Source organism: Watersipora subatra, chromosome 1 (genome assembly GCF_963576615.1).
Source record: "Watersipora subatra chromosome 1, tzWatSuba1.1, whole genome shotgun sequence".
Lineage (NCBI taxonomy): Eukaryota > Metazoa > Bryozoa > Gymnolaemata > Cheilostomatida > Watersiporidae > Watersipora > Watersipora subatra.
In genome coordinates, this window is record NC_088708.1 from 49124926 (window position 1) to 49141593 (window position 16668).

Here is a 16668-nt window from a genome sequence, read left to right on the forward strand (position 1 = left end):
ATAAAGCGATACAAGCTCTTGCATGTAAAAGGTAAAATAATTAACTCGTGCTTTGGAAGAAATTCACTCGAATCCTAGAGTACTTTTTGCTTTTTGTTACTTATCTTCGCATGAAAGTCCTTCCATTGAAACAAAACTTTGGTGCGAAGACGTGTGATAAAAAAATGTTCGAGAATGGATGCAAACTGCTCTCAAAGCATAATGAATAAATTTAACTACATTTCAGGTGCAAGCACTTCTTCAAATTAACTTCAACGTCTTGTCGCGCTAGATTTTCACGCGAAACATTGTCACAGCATTCAGATGAATGGTCATTATGCAACGATCTTGTGCAATGTTTCTTCGTCTCTAGAGCGGTGCTGGGAATCGTATGTAGATTAGGCCATGAATAGCACAAACTCGGCCAGCCAATACTATCAGATAAAAAAATACAGCCAATATGGAAGCATTTACTTAGGACAAAATATCATTTCTAGCAATCAACCTGAAATGCTGATTTATTCATTCAATTAAAACTAAATAAAGTTAAATATATTAAAATAAAATCTGGTAAATTTCCATTTCCGTTTATTTTGCATAATCCACTATGACACCTTTTTCCCACCCCATTCTCTGACCTCCATGATAATCATTTCTCTCATTCAGCCCCTTTTACCTTGACTTTTTTATAGTTACCGACACCGTGGTCTAGAACACCTGACCTACAAACAACAGGTCGGGGGTTCAATTCCCAAAAAGGCCACAGATGGTGACAAGAGTGACATTCAACATTAAATTGCTCTCTGCAACTGGTCATGTCTCCAGTCATCGAGGTTCTCTTGCCATAGGACTCGGACATGTCCAGCCAGGATCACCGTGTCATTGTTTGTACAACAATGCTCTTAAAAACACACACAGCCTCTGATTGCAGAAAGCTACACAGACATTACACTCGATATTCAATGCATTGCTCATATACCTACCGCAAGCAATAAAGAATTCAAGAATATATGGTAGCCACCGAGAGCTAAAGGAGGAAGAGTGTCTAGCAAATCGACTAGCGCTGATGCGCTGACCTGCTCTGAGTCATATTTAGACTGGTTGTCAAGGTAATCAGGAGCATAAACGTCTCGTACCTACAAAATGTTTCATTATATACATTAAAGCAACCAAAGTCTAGGGGATTCATGCTATTCAATGGTTTGGACTTCGCTAGGTTTTATATGACCTATCAATAATACTTCAAATAATACGCTAGCAGACTAACAACATAACATAAACAACACAACATAACAACTAAACATATGAGCCCAGATATGTATTTACTTACACGCATATATAAACCAGTTCATATGTAAAAATCTCTACCTAGAAACTTCTCAAAAAACGACTGCCATTGTTCTCTGGATGTCTTCAAGGTTACAAGATTTTTGAGATCGCCAGTGATGTATCATTTAGCCTAGTTTTCAGCAACATTTTCATACCTACTCTCAGACACAATCCATAGACATCGAAGCTAACTACGGCTCATTTTGAAGCAATCTCTTACTTATAAGGATTTTAGTTCATTTAAAACTTATTAAAACATCTTCTGAGGAAAGCATCTGATTCAATCATGGATTTCATATGACAGCAGCATTATATATATTGTATGTACAGTGCACCCTCAGGATACGAAGACCCTGATATACAAATTTTTTCACCTTACGAATTGGAACATGATCACTTTTTCACCTCACCATACGAATCTTATTTCACAACACAAATTCAACAAAATTCTTGCCCGAGTTCAAATTTGGTAGTCGGTGCGCTTATTACGTACGTCATAATAACAAAGATGTTGAAATGCTGCTTGCCGAAAACATCTTTACAACGCCTGAAAAAGACACGATGACCGATTTCTCTTAGTTCAGCAATTCTAGTGTGTAAAACAGTAATATTTCCCCGTCAAACCCAAAGCAAAGTTGGAGTTGCAATTCCTTCCAACAGAAGGTCAGTGGTCAGACAACTATTCTTAACCTGCTAACAAAAACCCAACTCATTACAAAAACGGCATCATTCGAGCTTTCTTGCCTAATTAGGTGGAAAACGGCTTCAATGAGATCGTCTAAAATTATATTGAAAACGAAGCCAGAAACTAACAGGCGATAAAATTTTAGTAATGATAAGTTGAAATTCAGTAACATAGTTGAAAAACATACTAAAACTTAGCTTTAAGTGTGTGTTTAGCAAGCTAAACTTATTTAAAGTGAGTTCAAAGTTTATGTTATACGTACGTCTGTCTTGAAGGTAAGAAAGAACCTTCTACGGTACGTACTGCACATACCACATAGCAACGTTACATTTAAATGCAGATCATAACCACTAAATATTCTAGATATACTAAAGTTATTGTAGGTAACTATAGTTACTAAAGTTAACATACGATTTTGTTACTAATTTTCAATATGCACATCACTTGTATAAAATTTTGATGATTTTTACCAGGGAAAGTTTGCATTGTACAATTACAATGGTTTCTATAACCCTCCATATGATTTTTTCAACATACGATGCCAACCCTAAAACAGATTAAAATCATATCTTGAGGGTGCACTGGAATGTTATGATATACAATAGCATTATATATATAATATATATATAATGTTATTATATATATTATATACAATAACGTGAGAATAACCATTAACATACAATAATCTTTACTATATTAAGAGCCAGGTTTGAAACCACTCTTAGAGGTTAGAAAAAAAATTACTTTTAACAGGATTGAAACTCACAACTTCCAGACACTTTAGGTAGACAGGTAGACACTCTACGTTAACTGTACATGTAATTATTACACCTGATAATCTCTCATGGCACACCAGACTGTCAGGGTACTACTATAGATGTAATGTTAATTATACACATAGTTATTACACCTGATAATCTCTCATGACACACCAGACTGTCAGGGTACTACTATGGATGTAATGTTAATTGTACACATAGTTATTACACCTGATAATATCTCATGGCACACCAGACTGCCAGGGTACTACTATGGATGTAATGTTAATTGTACACATAGTTATTACACCTGATAATCTCTCATGGCACACCAGACTGCCAGGGTACTACTATAGATGTATTGTTAATTGTACACATAGTTATTACACCTGATAATCTCTCATGGCACACCAGACTGCCAGGGTACTACTATAGATGTATTGTTAATTATACACATAGTTATTACACCTGATAATCTCTCATGACACACCAGACTGTCAGGGTACTACTATGGATGTAATGTTAATTGTACACATAGTTATTACACCTGATAATCTCTCATGGCACACCAGACTGCCAGGGTACTACTATAGATGTAATGTTAATTGTACACATAGTTATTACACCTGATAATCTCTCATGGCACACCAGACTGCCAGGGTACTACTATAGATGTATTGTTAATTGTACACATAGTTATTACACCTGATAATCTCTCATGGCACACCAGACTGCCAGGGTGTACTACTATAGATGTAAGGTTAATTGTACACGTAGTTATTACACCTGATAATCTCTCATGACACACCAGACTGCCAGGGTACTACTATAGATGTAATGTTAATTGTACACATAGTTATTACACCTGATAATCTCTCATGGCACACCAGACTGCCAGGGTACTACTATGGATGCGATGTTAATTGTACACATAGTTATTACACCTGATAATCTCTCATGGCACACCAGACTGCCAGGGTACTACTATGGATGTAATGTTAATTGTACACGTAGTTATTACACCTGATAATCTCTCATGGCACACCAGACTACCAGAGTACTACTATGGATGTAATGTTAATTGTACACGTAGTTATTACACCTGATAATCTCTCATGGCATACCAGACTACCAGGGTACTACTATGGATGTAATGTTAATTGTACACATAGTTATTACACCTGATAATCTCTCATGGCACACCAGACTGCCAGGGTACTACTATAGATGTAAAGTTAATTGTACGCATAGTTATTAGACCTGATAATCTCTCATGGCACACCAGACTGCCAGAGTACTAGTAGGCATATGTTCTCCATGAAGCACGAAGCTTTAGCGCGAAACCCCAAGTGAATGCTAGACTTATGTATTTGTTTTTAAAAAAGTATAATCTCGCAATCAAACAATTCCAAAGCAGGTATACATGTTTAGCATGCGTTGGAAAACTTATAAAACATTACTAATTATTGAGTATTGTGCATACAGACAAACAGTGCTTTGCATGAACTATAATAATAGTAATAATATAATAGACCAACCGATGGAGAAAGGTGAGAATATTTGAAAGTGTCAAAAGGAAACTTAGCCAGAGACGCGTAAGCAGCAGACACAACATCAGCATTTGAGTCTCTTGTGTAGGACCAGAGCTTGTCTAGTGCCTCCATCCTAAAGTCCTAAAATTATCAAAGCATTGGACAATTATATTCTATTTATCGCATGCCAGATAGAGATAATGGCAACTTCCATAGAAATTCCTCTTACAGCTTCCATAGAAATGATTGAATACAAGATATACCGAGATAATACACACACACATATATATAATACATGTATCATAAATATGATATATATACCATATATGATATATATACCATATATGATATATATATATACCATATATGATATATATATATATGATTGATATGATATATACATATATATATACATGATATATATATATTGAAATTTATCATACCTAGAACTAAAATCAGAGTGCTCAACATAGAATGGAGCCTGAGATCTACAGTTGAGATCATTCAGTTGAGATCTACAGCCTGACGACTGCGTAACCAAGAAACTGACAGCAATTGGCAAAAGATAAGTACACTATCTAATTCTTTACTAGTTTATATATATATGTATGATATATACATAAATATATATATATATATATGATTGATATGATATATATATATAACATGAAAATAAAATTTTTTTAACAACATGACAACATAGTGATGACTGTTACGAATCATTTTGGCCTTTTAATAAATAAAACGGAAGCTACAGTAGATACTCCTACAACGTAAATAATCCAGGAAGGTTTACATTATAGGGATTTTATGTTATACAAACAGTAAAAGACGCTTGAATCCGATTCGAGACCTTTCCAAACTCACCCATTTGGTCCTTCAAAAATAAGACACTAGACTCAACTTTGTAATTTATTGGTTGCACCATAACTGCTGTATCATTGGCTGTACCATAACTGCTGTATTATTGGCTGTACCATAACTGCTGTATTATTGGCTGTACCATAACTGCTGTATTATTGGCTGTACCATAACTGCTGTATTATTGGCTGTACCATAACTGCTGTATTATTGGCTGTACCATAACTGCTGTATTATTGGCTGTACCATAACTGCTGTATTATTGGCTGTACCATAACTGCTGTATTATTGGCTGTACCATAACTGCTGTATTATTGGCTGTACCATAACTGCTGTATTATTGGTTTATATCAACAACTTTTTTCCTTTTTCTTATCACTTTCTCTGGGTTTACGGTCCCTGGTTGCAGTATTTGTACAATCAGTTAAGGAGAGCGTAGACCTTCAACGTCAATTTGCAACGATTTGTTCAGTTTTTTTAGACAAGGTTTATTATGGAAAGGAAAAATAATAAAAAATATTTTTATGTCTACAACAAAATAAAACAAATATTTATATTTACCATAATAAGAACGGGGTTTATCGGTCTGCCTATCTATTCATGTCCAGGTTTCCAGGTTAAGGTAAAAGATAGGTTTCGACGTGACTCCAACTCGTGGTATTCCAATTAGTAGACCGACACTCTAACATCTGCACCAATCGATTGTCCTTAAGTATTTCTGAATAACGGTGTAACTACAGATTTTATGTGTTTTATCGACACACCTGACGATCTCTCACAGCGAGCTACACTGCCAGGGTGCACGTATATATAATAGAGATATATACACCATTTTCTCTCCCAAACGCTGTAAGAGAGAATGCGATATTTTAGGGCCAACTACGAGATTCTTATTATTATAAAATCGAATTTGAGAACTTGCACCGACTTGACACTTTAAGTTAAATGGAGTTTGTTACGTAGTACGAAACAAAAAATTTAAGTAAATTCGTTGCATTTTGCAGATGTTGCATTATAGGAGCTTCTACTGTTTATCTAAAAGGAGTTGTCCCTACAAATCAAGAACAGACAACTCCCTCTAAAATCCCTTACTCGTTAGCATTGTAATAACATTTCACAAAAACTGATGTGAAACGTTGCTATCTACTCACAACTATGACTTACCTGATACAAAGCATCGTCTAGAGTAGAGCTCAATGCTAAGAACTGGCACATAGCTGACACTACAAGTGGTCTGTAAAATAAGTAAGATAAAATATCTCATACACAGTATTGTTGTCCAGAATATTTGTATTTATCATTCCAGACATATGACAAACATCGCTTTCTATCTCTATGACACCCATATACTACATACACCATCATATGTTTCAGTTTATGAACTTTCTGTTACTACAACCTACAATTCACTATCCTGACTCCTCTGCAATTAAATTACCAACTTTTCAAACACTTCTGTTCAACTCACTCAATAATTCCTGATTTCTGTCTTTTTTATGGCATGTAACGAAAAACATTATTTTCTTGATAATTCCTAAAGCCAATGAAAAGTTATACATAAACATGGTTTAATTGCAAAAAGCTGCATAATAGTGTATAGTAAGAGAAGCATATTCTATAGAATAAACAATTTTATGAACTAAAGAAAGTGTTTACTATGCGAGGGTACTCGCAGAAGCTGGTGCTAGAGAAATGACATAAAAAATACATGCAACAATACAGTGCAGGCAGGCTAAGGTGACATGCGTTATCTACCTGTCAGACATGTCATGCAGGTGGCTTGTGATGACCTCCCATGTAGACACAATGTCAAGCACCTCTGCTTCTACTAAATGTCCTAGAGACTGTATAACTAGAGACAAGACGATACTCTGCTGGGTCTGGTGAGAGGTTAGGATGTGGTTGAGGTATGGTATAAGTTCAGTCGTGTACAAAGCTGGTCTTTGGTTTTAACCGAATAAAACAGTGGCATTTAGAAACATATAGTTTAGTGATAGCTGAGTATCCAGGAATAACCAGAAATGCACTATCATGAATCAGTATGATATAAAGCCAACATTAAAACTATCTTCATAAAACTCACTACATGATAATATAGTGATAACTGACTCAACCACACTCCATGTAACTGCCTATATACTACTAACTCACTACATGTAACTGACTATATACTTCCAACTCACTACATGTAACTGACTATATACTACCAGCTCACTACATGTAACTGACTATATACTACCAACTCACTACATGTAACTGAGTATATACTACCAGCTCACTGCATGTAACCGACTATATACTACCAACTCACTACATGTAACTAACTATATACTTCCAACTCACTACATGTAACCAACTATTTACTACCAACTCACTACATGTAACTGAGTATATACTACCAACTCACTACATGTAACTGACTATATACTACCAACTCACTACATGTAACTGACTATATACTACCACTCACTACATGTAACTAACTATATACTTCCAACTCACTACATGTAACTAACTATATACTACCAACTCACTACATGTAACTAACTATATACTTCCAACTCACTACATGTAACTAACTATATACTTCCAACTCACTACATGTAACCAACTATATACTACCAACTCACTACATGTAACTAACTACATACCACCAACATGTTACTAACTGGCTATAAGTAACTAACGGAATAACTTCATGTATCTAACTAACAATATCCTTTGATTTTAACCAGAAAACTCAAGGCTCTACTAGCTACTGAAGAGCACTCGTTTTTAACTTTCATCACTGCCTCCTTCATTCTACCTATTTCACCTAACGTTGACTCTGAGTGCATTAAAGTGGCAAAATACAATATCACACGATATCCATATCTGCAAACACAATTGTTTTTGCGTATCCCCTTTCTTTCTGAATATGTATGAAGCGCATTACCAGTATTTACATGTATTAAATGATAACTTTGTTGAAGTTGAATGCCATTCTAACACGGTTCTGACTCCTAAATTAAAGATGTCAAGGGATAATAGTATTAACTTCATCTGGTAACTATCAAGAACCTCTCTAATGATTGGTCAAAGTCACTTCTCCTCTGCTGTCTATGTAAAACCTTGTATAGTTATACCTTAATTCACATATGTGACAAATGGCTTTGGCCTTAGCTACCATCACAGCGTCTCCCGTATTGCTCTGGTATGTGGCGATAACTTGTACTAAATGAGGAAAGGCTTTAGATTGTACAGCCGTGACATCACAGTACAGTCTGAGAGCCATTGCCCTCGTCTCGACAGTTTCAATTAAGCCCCTCAAGTACTTCAATACTGCGGGAAGATTGTACTGCAACAGTATGGTTCCTTTGAGGCTCAGATGGTATCATATTGAGATGTGAAATGTTTAAATATCTGATTTAAATATGTTTAAATGTCTTAACAAAAAGTTAAGAAAATAGGTCGTTATTTAAAAGTAATGGTGAACCCTGATACAAACTGAACTTGAGAAAACTTAGAATTAACTACACTCTATTAACCAGTGACACTCTAAAACCAATGTTTAGAAATAGCTGATGGGATGAGGACTAAATATATACAATGTAGGTTCCACCCAAAATGCAGAAATATATAATTCAGGATAAAAAGGTCAACTTGACACGTTTTCCATAAACAACTGTACTATTTTAAAGTCAACTGTTTTATAAATTTCACTGATATCCTACCAAAGAATGTCACAACTACTAATGAATGTCATAATACCGACAAACAACAACATGTTATAAGGTAAATTACCAGTTCAATTTTTAGTATAATATAAAGTCTTCACCATTTTTAAACATCTACATTTTTAACTAGAACAATCAACAATTAAAAGAGCAAAAACCATTTTACTCTTTTCGGCTCAATAAGTAGCAGTATAATTGGAATTGCTTCATCAAACTCATCAGCATTCTAAAGCAGCTTGTCATCAAGTACGGTATATGGTAAATTGAATCGTATGAATTTGATTACAAATCAGAATATAAGCAGCAGCAAATCAGTGTAAGCACCTTGTGGAGAGCAAAAGAGGGCAGGGAGTTCAAGGCAGCCATCATCACATCTGGGTGGAGACTTCTCTTCATCCAGTGCACAATCAACAAAAACAAGCCAGGCGCCTACAACATGGGAGACAACTAATAAAAACGTTGAAGGTTTAATTGCAACAAAATTCACATTACAGTTATTTGGTATCAAAAGATTCACCATGTCTTACTCTGTTGTGTTGTGGGTGCAAAATATGCGGAAATGTGTTTACAAGCTCTTAAAAGCTCAAAAACGAACAGTTAATCGCAACTGGACAAATCGAATCACACACAAACACTGAGATTAATAATATATAGATACATCATATGAGACTCAAAAAGATCTCTGAGAAACTATGAATGAGTTGAGAAAGGACACTCGACAATATATCTGTATGCTGGTGCAATACTTGCCAAAGAAGCTGAAAGTTTGTAATATTTTCATTTCTTTCATTGTAACAGATGTACCAACAATTTCAATAAAACAAAACACGAGGTAAAGTTAACTGAGCAAAAAGCATGACATCCTCGCATTTGTATTGGCCCAAGATACTTCTCTGTTGTAAGCATTTATATTATGAGATAAAAGTCAAATACAAATCTTGCAGCTTTTGTAGTGATTCGAATGAGACAAAAAATGATTGGTCTTGAAACACAATTTTGAATATAAAAGGAAATTCTTACAAACTACAGATAACTGCAAAATATCAAAAGAGAGTCGAGATGGGAAGGCGAGTTGTGGCAAGATCAATTAGCGCGTGACAGACGATGCAGTAACCGGTAACCGAAGGTCGGCTAAATCCCTAAAAACCTTGGTATGTAGACTCATCTCGGCATTTCAAAACTGATTTGTAAAAATATTATGTACTATTAAAATCATTAAATTGAATTAAAATTGAAAATTGAATATCATTGAGGAATTATGGAAACAAGTTAAAAGAGTTCTGTTGGCCAAATATGGAGTTATGAAGACAAGTCATGTAATTACAGGTTATTGGCCTAAACATACTTGTTCTGGCTGACTGATAACAATGGCCTTAAATGTATGAATTGCGGCCAACTGCACTCTTGTAGAAATGGTAGACACGAGAAGTGCTCCTGTGGTGTACACGGAGAGCGAGCTAGCTTTGCCTCCGACAGCAATCATATTGTCTATAGAAGTCAGATAAGATAGCGCTGACTCAGTTCCATCAAAGATTTCCAAAAATCTGAAGCCAGTCATCAGCTCAGGGTCACAGAGTTGGCTGACAAAAGGTTCATGCACCTGCAAGTATGGTCTACAGGTGACTAACTACCAGACCAGCTACTAACTGAACACATCATTAAGTTAGAATAAACTGTGCGTTGAGAAAGCCTTTAATTCACTTCTATAGATGGTCAGACCTAAAGATTTTGAGATGAGAAATAACGCAGAGTTAAAGCCAAGCATTTTTATGCAAATCTTGGTTGACTAGACTAGCCAGCCTATCAAAGAAGGAAATTCAAACCCTAATCAAGTACCAACATGAAATACAAAAGATTCACCTTTAGTAACCATACAGCTTGTCAGCAATAACCAGAAACAAGCGAGTAATTGATTAAATGTTTGCGAATTCCAACAAACGACTACGTGTGTCAAAAATGAATGATGAAAAAGGGTATTACAAACATATTCTCTGGCCTACATCAACCTTTAAAAATGATTTCAACGTAAGCAACCTATGATAACGACCAGCTGAAATAGTCTGTGTGGAGTTATGAACTCTTCTCAGAAAAAGGGAATAAAGAAGACAGCAAGAATTGTGACAAATATGATTCTAGATAAATGTGTGAGCAGGCAACTCTAATATAATTGATATGTATGTCTTGAGGTGATAACTCTTTCAATGGGGTCCTAACCATCAGCGTCACTGTTAGGAATGGACAACTTAAGCACAACACAGAAGTCTCATCACTTTAACATACAAGTCTCATTACTTTAACATACAAGTCTCATTACTTTAACATACAAGTCTCATTACTTTAACATACAAGTCCCATTACTTTAACATACAAGTCTCATTAGTTAAACATACAAGTCCCATTACTTTCACATACAAGTCTCATTACTTTAACATACAAGTCTCATTACTTTAACATACAAGTCTCATTACTTTAACATACAAGTCTCATTACTTTAACGTACAAGTCTCATTACTTTAACGTACAAGTCTCATTACTTTAACATACAAGTCTCATTACTTTAACATACAAGTCTCATTACTTTAACATACAAGTCTCATTATTTTAACGTACAAGTCTCATTACTTTAACATACAAGTCTCATTACTTTAACATACAAGTCTCATTACTTTAACATACAAGTCTCATTACTTTAACATACAAGTCTCATTACTTTAACATACAAGTATCATTACTTTAACATACAAGTCTCATTACTTTAACATACAAGTCTCATTACTTTAACATACAAGTCTCATTACTTTAACATACAAGTCTCATTACTTTTACATACAAGTGTCATTACTTTAACAAAAACAACACTCTTCTCATTCTCCAACACAGTTTATGCTTGTGAAGCCAGACAAAACTAAAACATTGCTTTTAGCTCCTTTGCTTATGCACGCAAAAATATTTGCAGTTAAAAATTACCCGTGTAAAGACATCGTGAGCTTATAAAACCAATAAGTGTTTTACTTAACAATTCCTTACCATGAAATGTGAGCTTGATGCTGCACTCGGGTACAAGGCGGAGTTGTCCAGAAGGGCAATACATTTCTCTGCCTCCATCAGCAATGGTTTGGAAGAATGACAGAGGTTTAAGGAAGATACGAGCTCAAGGAGTGGGATAATGAGGATATAGGATGCTAGACATCTGTCCTGGTCCATCAACTTTCTGACTGCAATAAAATTAAGTAGTATAGCAATGCTAAGTCAGAGTTGTTTCCTCTTGTGTACAAATTAACATAAAAACATGCAAGCAATGCGACATTACTGAGAATCTTCATGCTCTCAGCACTTAATATGCACAAAAAAATTCAAATGTCCTATGAGCTAGAGTAGGGATGCATATTATTGTTAGTCTGGGTTGAATTACACCTAGATCAAACATGTGGGAGTGACAACCTCGAGGTCATTGGCTCTGCTAAAGCTCACATCACCCCCAACTAAGTAGCGTCATTGTTGCAATGACGACCTTCATTGGCCTAGAATGTTGGGATGCATAAATATATTCATGCATATAAACAGATACATAAATGCATGAAAGCACTGAGGGCAACTGTAAACTGTCATTGCTTCGGGTAGGTAGCTGAAAGCAGACACCCATCCAGCCAATCTAATTGACCAGCTGTCTGTGAACTTATTTCGCCTGTTCACACTCATCAAATTTTATAATTGAGCCAGTCAAGCGGTATAAAACGTTGTTTTAGTTCAATTGAATATTGATTTCTATTTAGAGATTGTCAGAGCTAATGAGTCTAGGTCTGCAGAAGATGACAGGTTACAATTAAAGTCATCCTGAGGCGGTAGAGTGTTCGTCATTCTTCGACTCATTGACTGCAAGACTACAATATTAGCGCTGCCGGTGAAGGCATCAGTTGAGGATAGGTCTAATCATGACTTCCGCTGAAGTCAGTGCGTCCGGACTCATTCGTGCTTTGCCTATACACGTATTTGGTGTAACTAAGTCAGCACATCAAAGAAGATGTGACCAGATAGGGCAGTGTCTTATAAGCATAAGATATTAGTAACATCTTGAGTGAATAGAAGCCAGGCTCAAGCGTAGAAAATATCTTTTCTGTCAGAACATTTTGCGAATAAAACTTTCTACAGATTGCTATTTCTTCTCGCTACTAGTTCTCTGTACACTTGATCATATTCAACTTTTGATATCACAATTATTCATAGAACTCTCACAAAATGAACTATTGTAAATCCAATTAATGCTACTCAAGAGCTCATTGTACGCCTTAACATCCTGTAGACGAACTAGATCTACTCTATAAACTTGCCACTTTCTAGAGCAGGATGGTATTCACATAGTGATCATGAGCGCAGCCATGCACTGTGAAAAGACAACTCCTTTGATAAGCCGTTTCACCAGCTACAGATAGACTCAATTCCAACCGAAGTCAATAGAAGGTCATATGTATGATATTTATTTAAGTAATAGGAGGATACTGTAGCAGTGCCTCCTATTCATATTTGCTTCCTATCTGTTTTATTAATCCATCACCCTATTACAGTCTGCTGTAGCCCAGCAGGTAGTAGATTTCCTTGTTGAGTAAGATGAGCTCTCATCTAATTCTTACATTCTTACTATTATCATCACTATCATTATTAGTTATATTATTATTACTATTATTACTACTATTATTAATAATATTATTATTATACATCCCATCAACTAGTATCAACTAGTTATACTAGGTGTATCATTGTATGTATACGTATATATACATTTACATGTATATGCAAGTATGTATACTAGAAATTCCCCTGTCATACAACCCACGACTAAAGTAATAATGAAAAAAAGAAAGGGTACTGCTGCTTGTTGAAAAAGTAGTTACAAAAGGTAAAAATTCTATATATATATTACATTATATTATACTATTATATAATTATATATTATATAATAATATAATATAATAATATATAACAATAATTATATAATTATATTATTATAATTATATTATATATACATTTGTATATTATATTTATATATAGGGGAATTATATATACAGTCAAACATGAATAACTCGCCCACGGATAGCTCGAACATATGGTTAATTCGAATGGTTTCTTTGGTCCGTTCCTACGTAATGATAAATTGCTATAGATAACTCGAACTCAACACTGTTAACTCGAACTGTTTTTTGCCCAACGACTACCGAAACGGTTGTTATCGCTTTAGAAAATCACTTTATTCCAAGCCATAGAGGTAAACCTCAACTTTTCGTAATTCATAAGCGTCGTTATTACCACCATTGGCAAAATATTTTTGTCAACGACTTTTCTAAAGGTTTGGTGAAATTTGATTTATACCAAACATCCGCTTAGCGATTGCCCTTCGGAAGCAAGGAAAGTGGTATTCGTTAAGAGCAACACTCCGAGGCAGTTCAATTAGAAGTTTTACAAGGTTTGACGGTACATTGTATATCACTCTATCACTCACGCTTTTTGAATGGATACTTATTGAACATACATGTATTCTGTGTTTAGGTCAAATGATGAATAGTTTTTTTTAGCTAAGACAACGTATACGTTTAATTACAACAATTTTTAAGACGTTTTAAACATTCAACATTCCGACGTTGATTCAACACGGAATCAACGTTGGAATGTTGAATGTTTAAAACGTCTTAAAAATTGTTGTAATTAAACGTATACGTTGTCTTAGCTAAAAAAAACTATTAATCGTTTGACCTAAACACAGAATACGTGTGTACATTCAATAAGTATCCATTCAAAAAGCGTGAGTGATATACAATGTACCGTAAAACCTCGTAAAGCTTCTAATTGAACTGCCTCGGAGTGTTGCTCTTAACGAATCCCAGGTAAAGTGAGGTAATCTTTGCATAAACTTCAAGAAAAATCGGCAAAATTGATCGTGGGTAAAACGCTCAAAAGAAAAAGATGTCTTTTCTTTTGAGCATTTCAACAACGATCAAGTTTTGCCAATGTCAATCTAAAAAACGTCCTGGCAATAACATCACCTCAAACAACAAACCAATCTCAAGTGATAGAAAAATCTCTATACTTTTTGATAAAAACGTTTTAAACTTAACATTAGAAGCATTTAATTTGAAACAAGCTATTTGTGCTTTTGATTTATATTATAGTTTGTATATGTACATGTATCTACTAATAAATAAGTAAATACATGGACTTGTGACAGTGCTCTGATAACTTGAACGCTCTGATAATTTGATCACTTTGGCTCGGTCCCGTGAAGTTCGAGTTATCCATGTTTAACTGTATATATATATATATATGTATACATATATAGTATACATATATATATAGTATATATAGTTATACTAGTACTAGTATCAACTAGCATCACTATTATTATTACTGCTAGAAATTCCCCTGTCATACAGCCCACGACCAAAGTGATAATGGAAAAAAGAAAGGATACTGCCGGTTGAGAAATGCAATATTAGCAGTCAAATGTCACTGCAGTGCAATAGGAGAACTGCAATGGTAGCTGTAATGTACTGGGTGTTATTATGTACAACAAACAGCAATAATGAAAGGAAAATATTATATGTTTATCTCTCCCCTGCAATAAGAGAAATGCAATATTAGAAGTAAAATGGCAAGCTGCTGTGTAATATACAGTTTGAAAGCTGGTTGTGTTGAATGTAGAATGGTTTTGACAGCGATCTGTAACAGAAAGCAAGCATTAGCATTCAAGTGTGTCTGTAAGTTTTCTGCAAACTGGAGCAAAATAAAAAAATGTTCTTGTCATAAAGGGGCATTGTAGCTCAGTCCTAGTTTTTACCTAAGATGTAAAGAAATTTGGCTAATGTTCTAGATAATTTAATGAAACCTTCGGTAATTGGACAAAAAGACATAGGCTGATAAACTGTGTACCACATTTTCATACCTGTAAATCAATACTGCAATGTCATAATGTTACGGTTTACTGAAGGTAAAACAAACGGTCTACGTTTATTACGAAACCTTCGGCAATTGGACAATGCTGTAGACTGGTGAAATGTGCTCATTTTTCTACTATCTGTCGCACGGTTTTATGGGCGCTTTGTAGGCCAGTCTTAATTTTGATTAAAAAGGCTTGTCAGGTTTTAAAGGCAACTTTAGGCCAAATTAATCTGTCTAGTTATGTATTATCCGATCAGACGAGTAAGTTTTGGATGTTGTCTCAACTTTTCAAAGACTTGGTAACATATTTAAATAGGTTTATAGGTGTTTTGTATCATTATTACACTTAAACAACTCCAAAGAAAAATGGTTAAATTTTTTGATGGGATGTCAGTACAAGAGTTTGGGTATGGCTGTTGGTGGATATTTTTCATGAGTTGTGTGCACATGCATTTATCATAAAGCTCCCAAACATTTGCGCTTCGCTCGTGATTGGTCGTGGGAAGTCCAAGTCGGTGCAAGTTCTCAAATTCTATTCAAATGAAGAGAGTCCCAAAGTTAGTCTTGAAAATATCAATTTCTTTCTTGCTGCACTTGGGAAAACAATGTATGAGGGTAGCTTTATTATATATACTAGTACCCTGGTAGTCCAGTGTGCCGTGAAAGAGTCGGGTGCGTTAGTAAAATGTGGATAATAAATAGCTATACAATTATTGAGAAATACCCAAGGCGGGCGATATGTGCAGATGTTGAAGTGTTGGTTCACCAAGCTAAATGTCACAAGTTAGAGTCTCATTAAAAGCAATCCTTTACCCTGACCTTTAACCCTGACTTCAGACACACAGACATACAGATAGATATCACTGTTATTATAGTAAGTA

At 35.0% G+C, this 16668-nt stretch overlaps 1 protein-coding gene across 1 annotated transcript in view; it reads right to left on the bottom strand.

Moving 5' to 3' along the window:
- The window catches only part of LOC137388456 (focadhesin-like), a 107279-nt gene that overhangs the window by 61562 nt on the left and 29049 nt on the right, over positions 1–16668 (bottom strand). The window contains exons 9-16 of the mRNA XM_068074945.1: positions 11888–12075; positions 10206–10460; positions 9185–9289; positions 8270–8481; positions 6900–7085; positions 6309–6378; positions 4290–4424; positions 963–1115 (exon numbers count right to left, since the gene is read on the bottom strand). Of these exons, the coding sequence (XP_067931046.1) occupies positions 963–1115; positions 4290–4424; positions 6309–6378; positions 6900–7085; positions 8270–8481; positions 9185–9289; positions 10206–10460; positions 11888–12075 (1304 nt within the window). The remainder of the gene's footprint in view (positions 1–962; positions 1116–4289; positions 4425–6308; positions 6379–6899; positions 7086–8269; positions 8482–9184; positions 9290–10205; positions 10461–11887; positions 12076–16668) is intronic.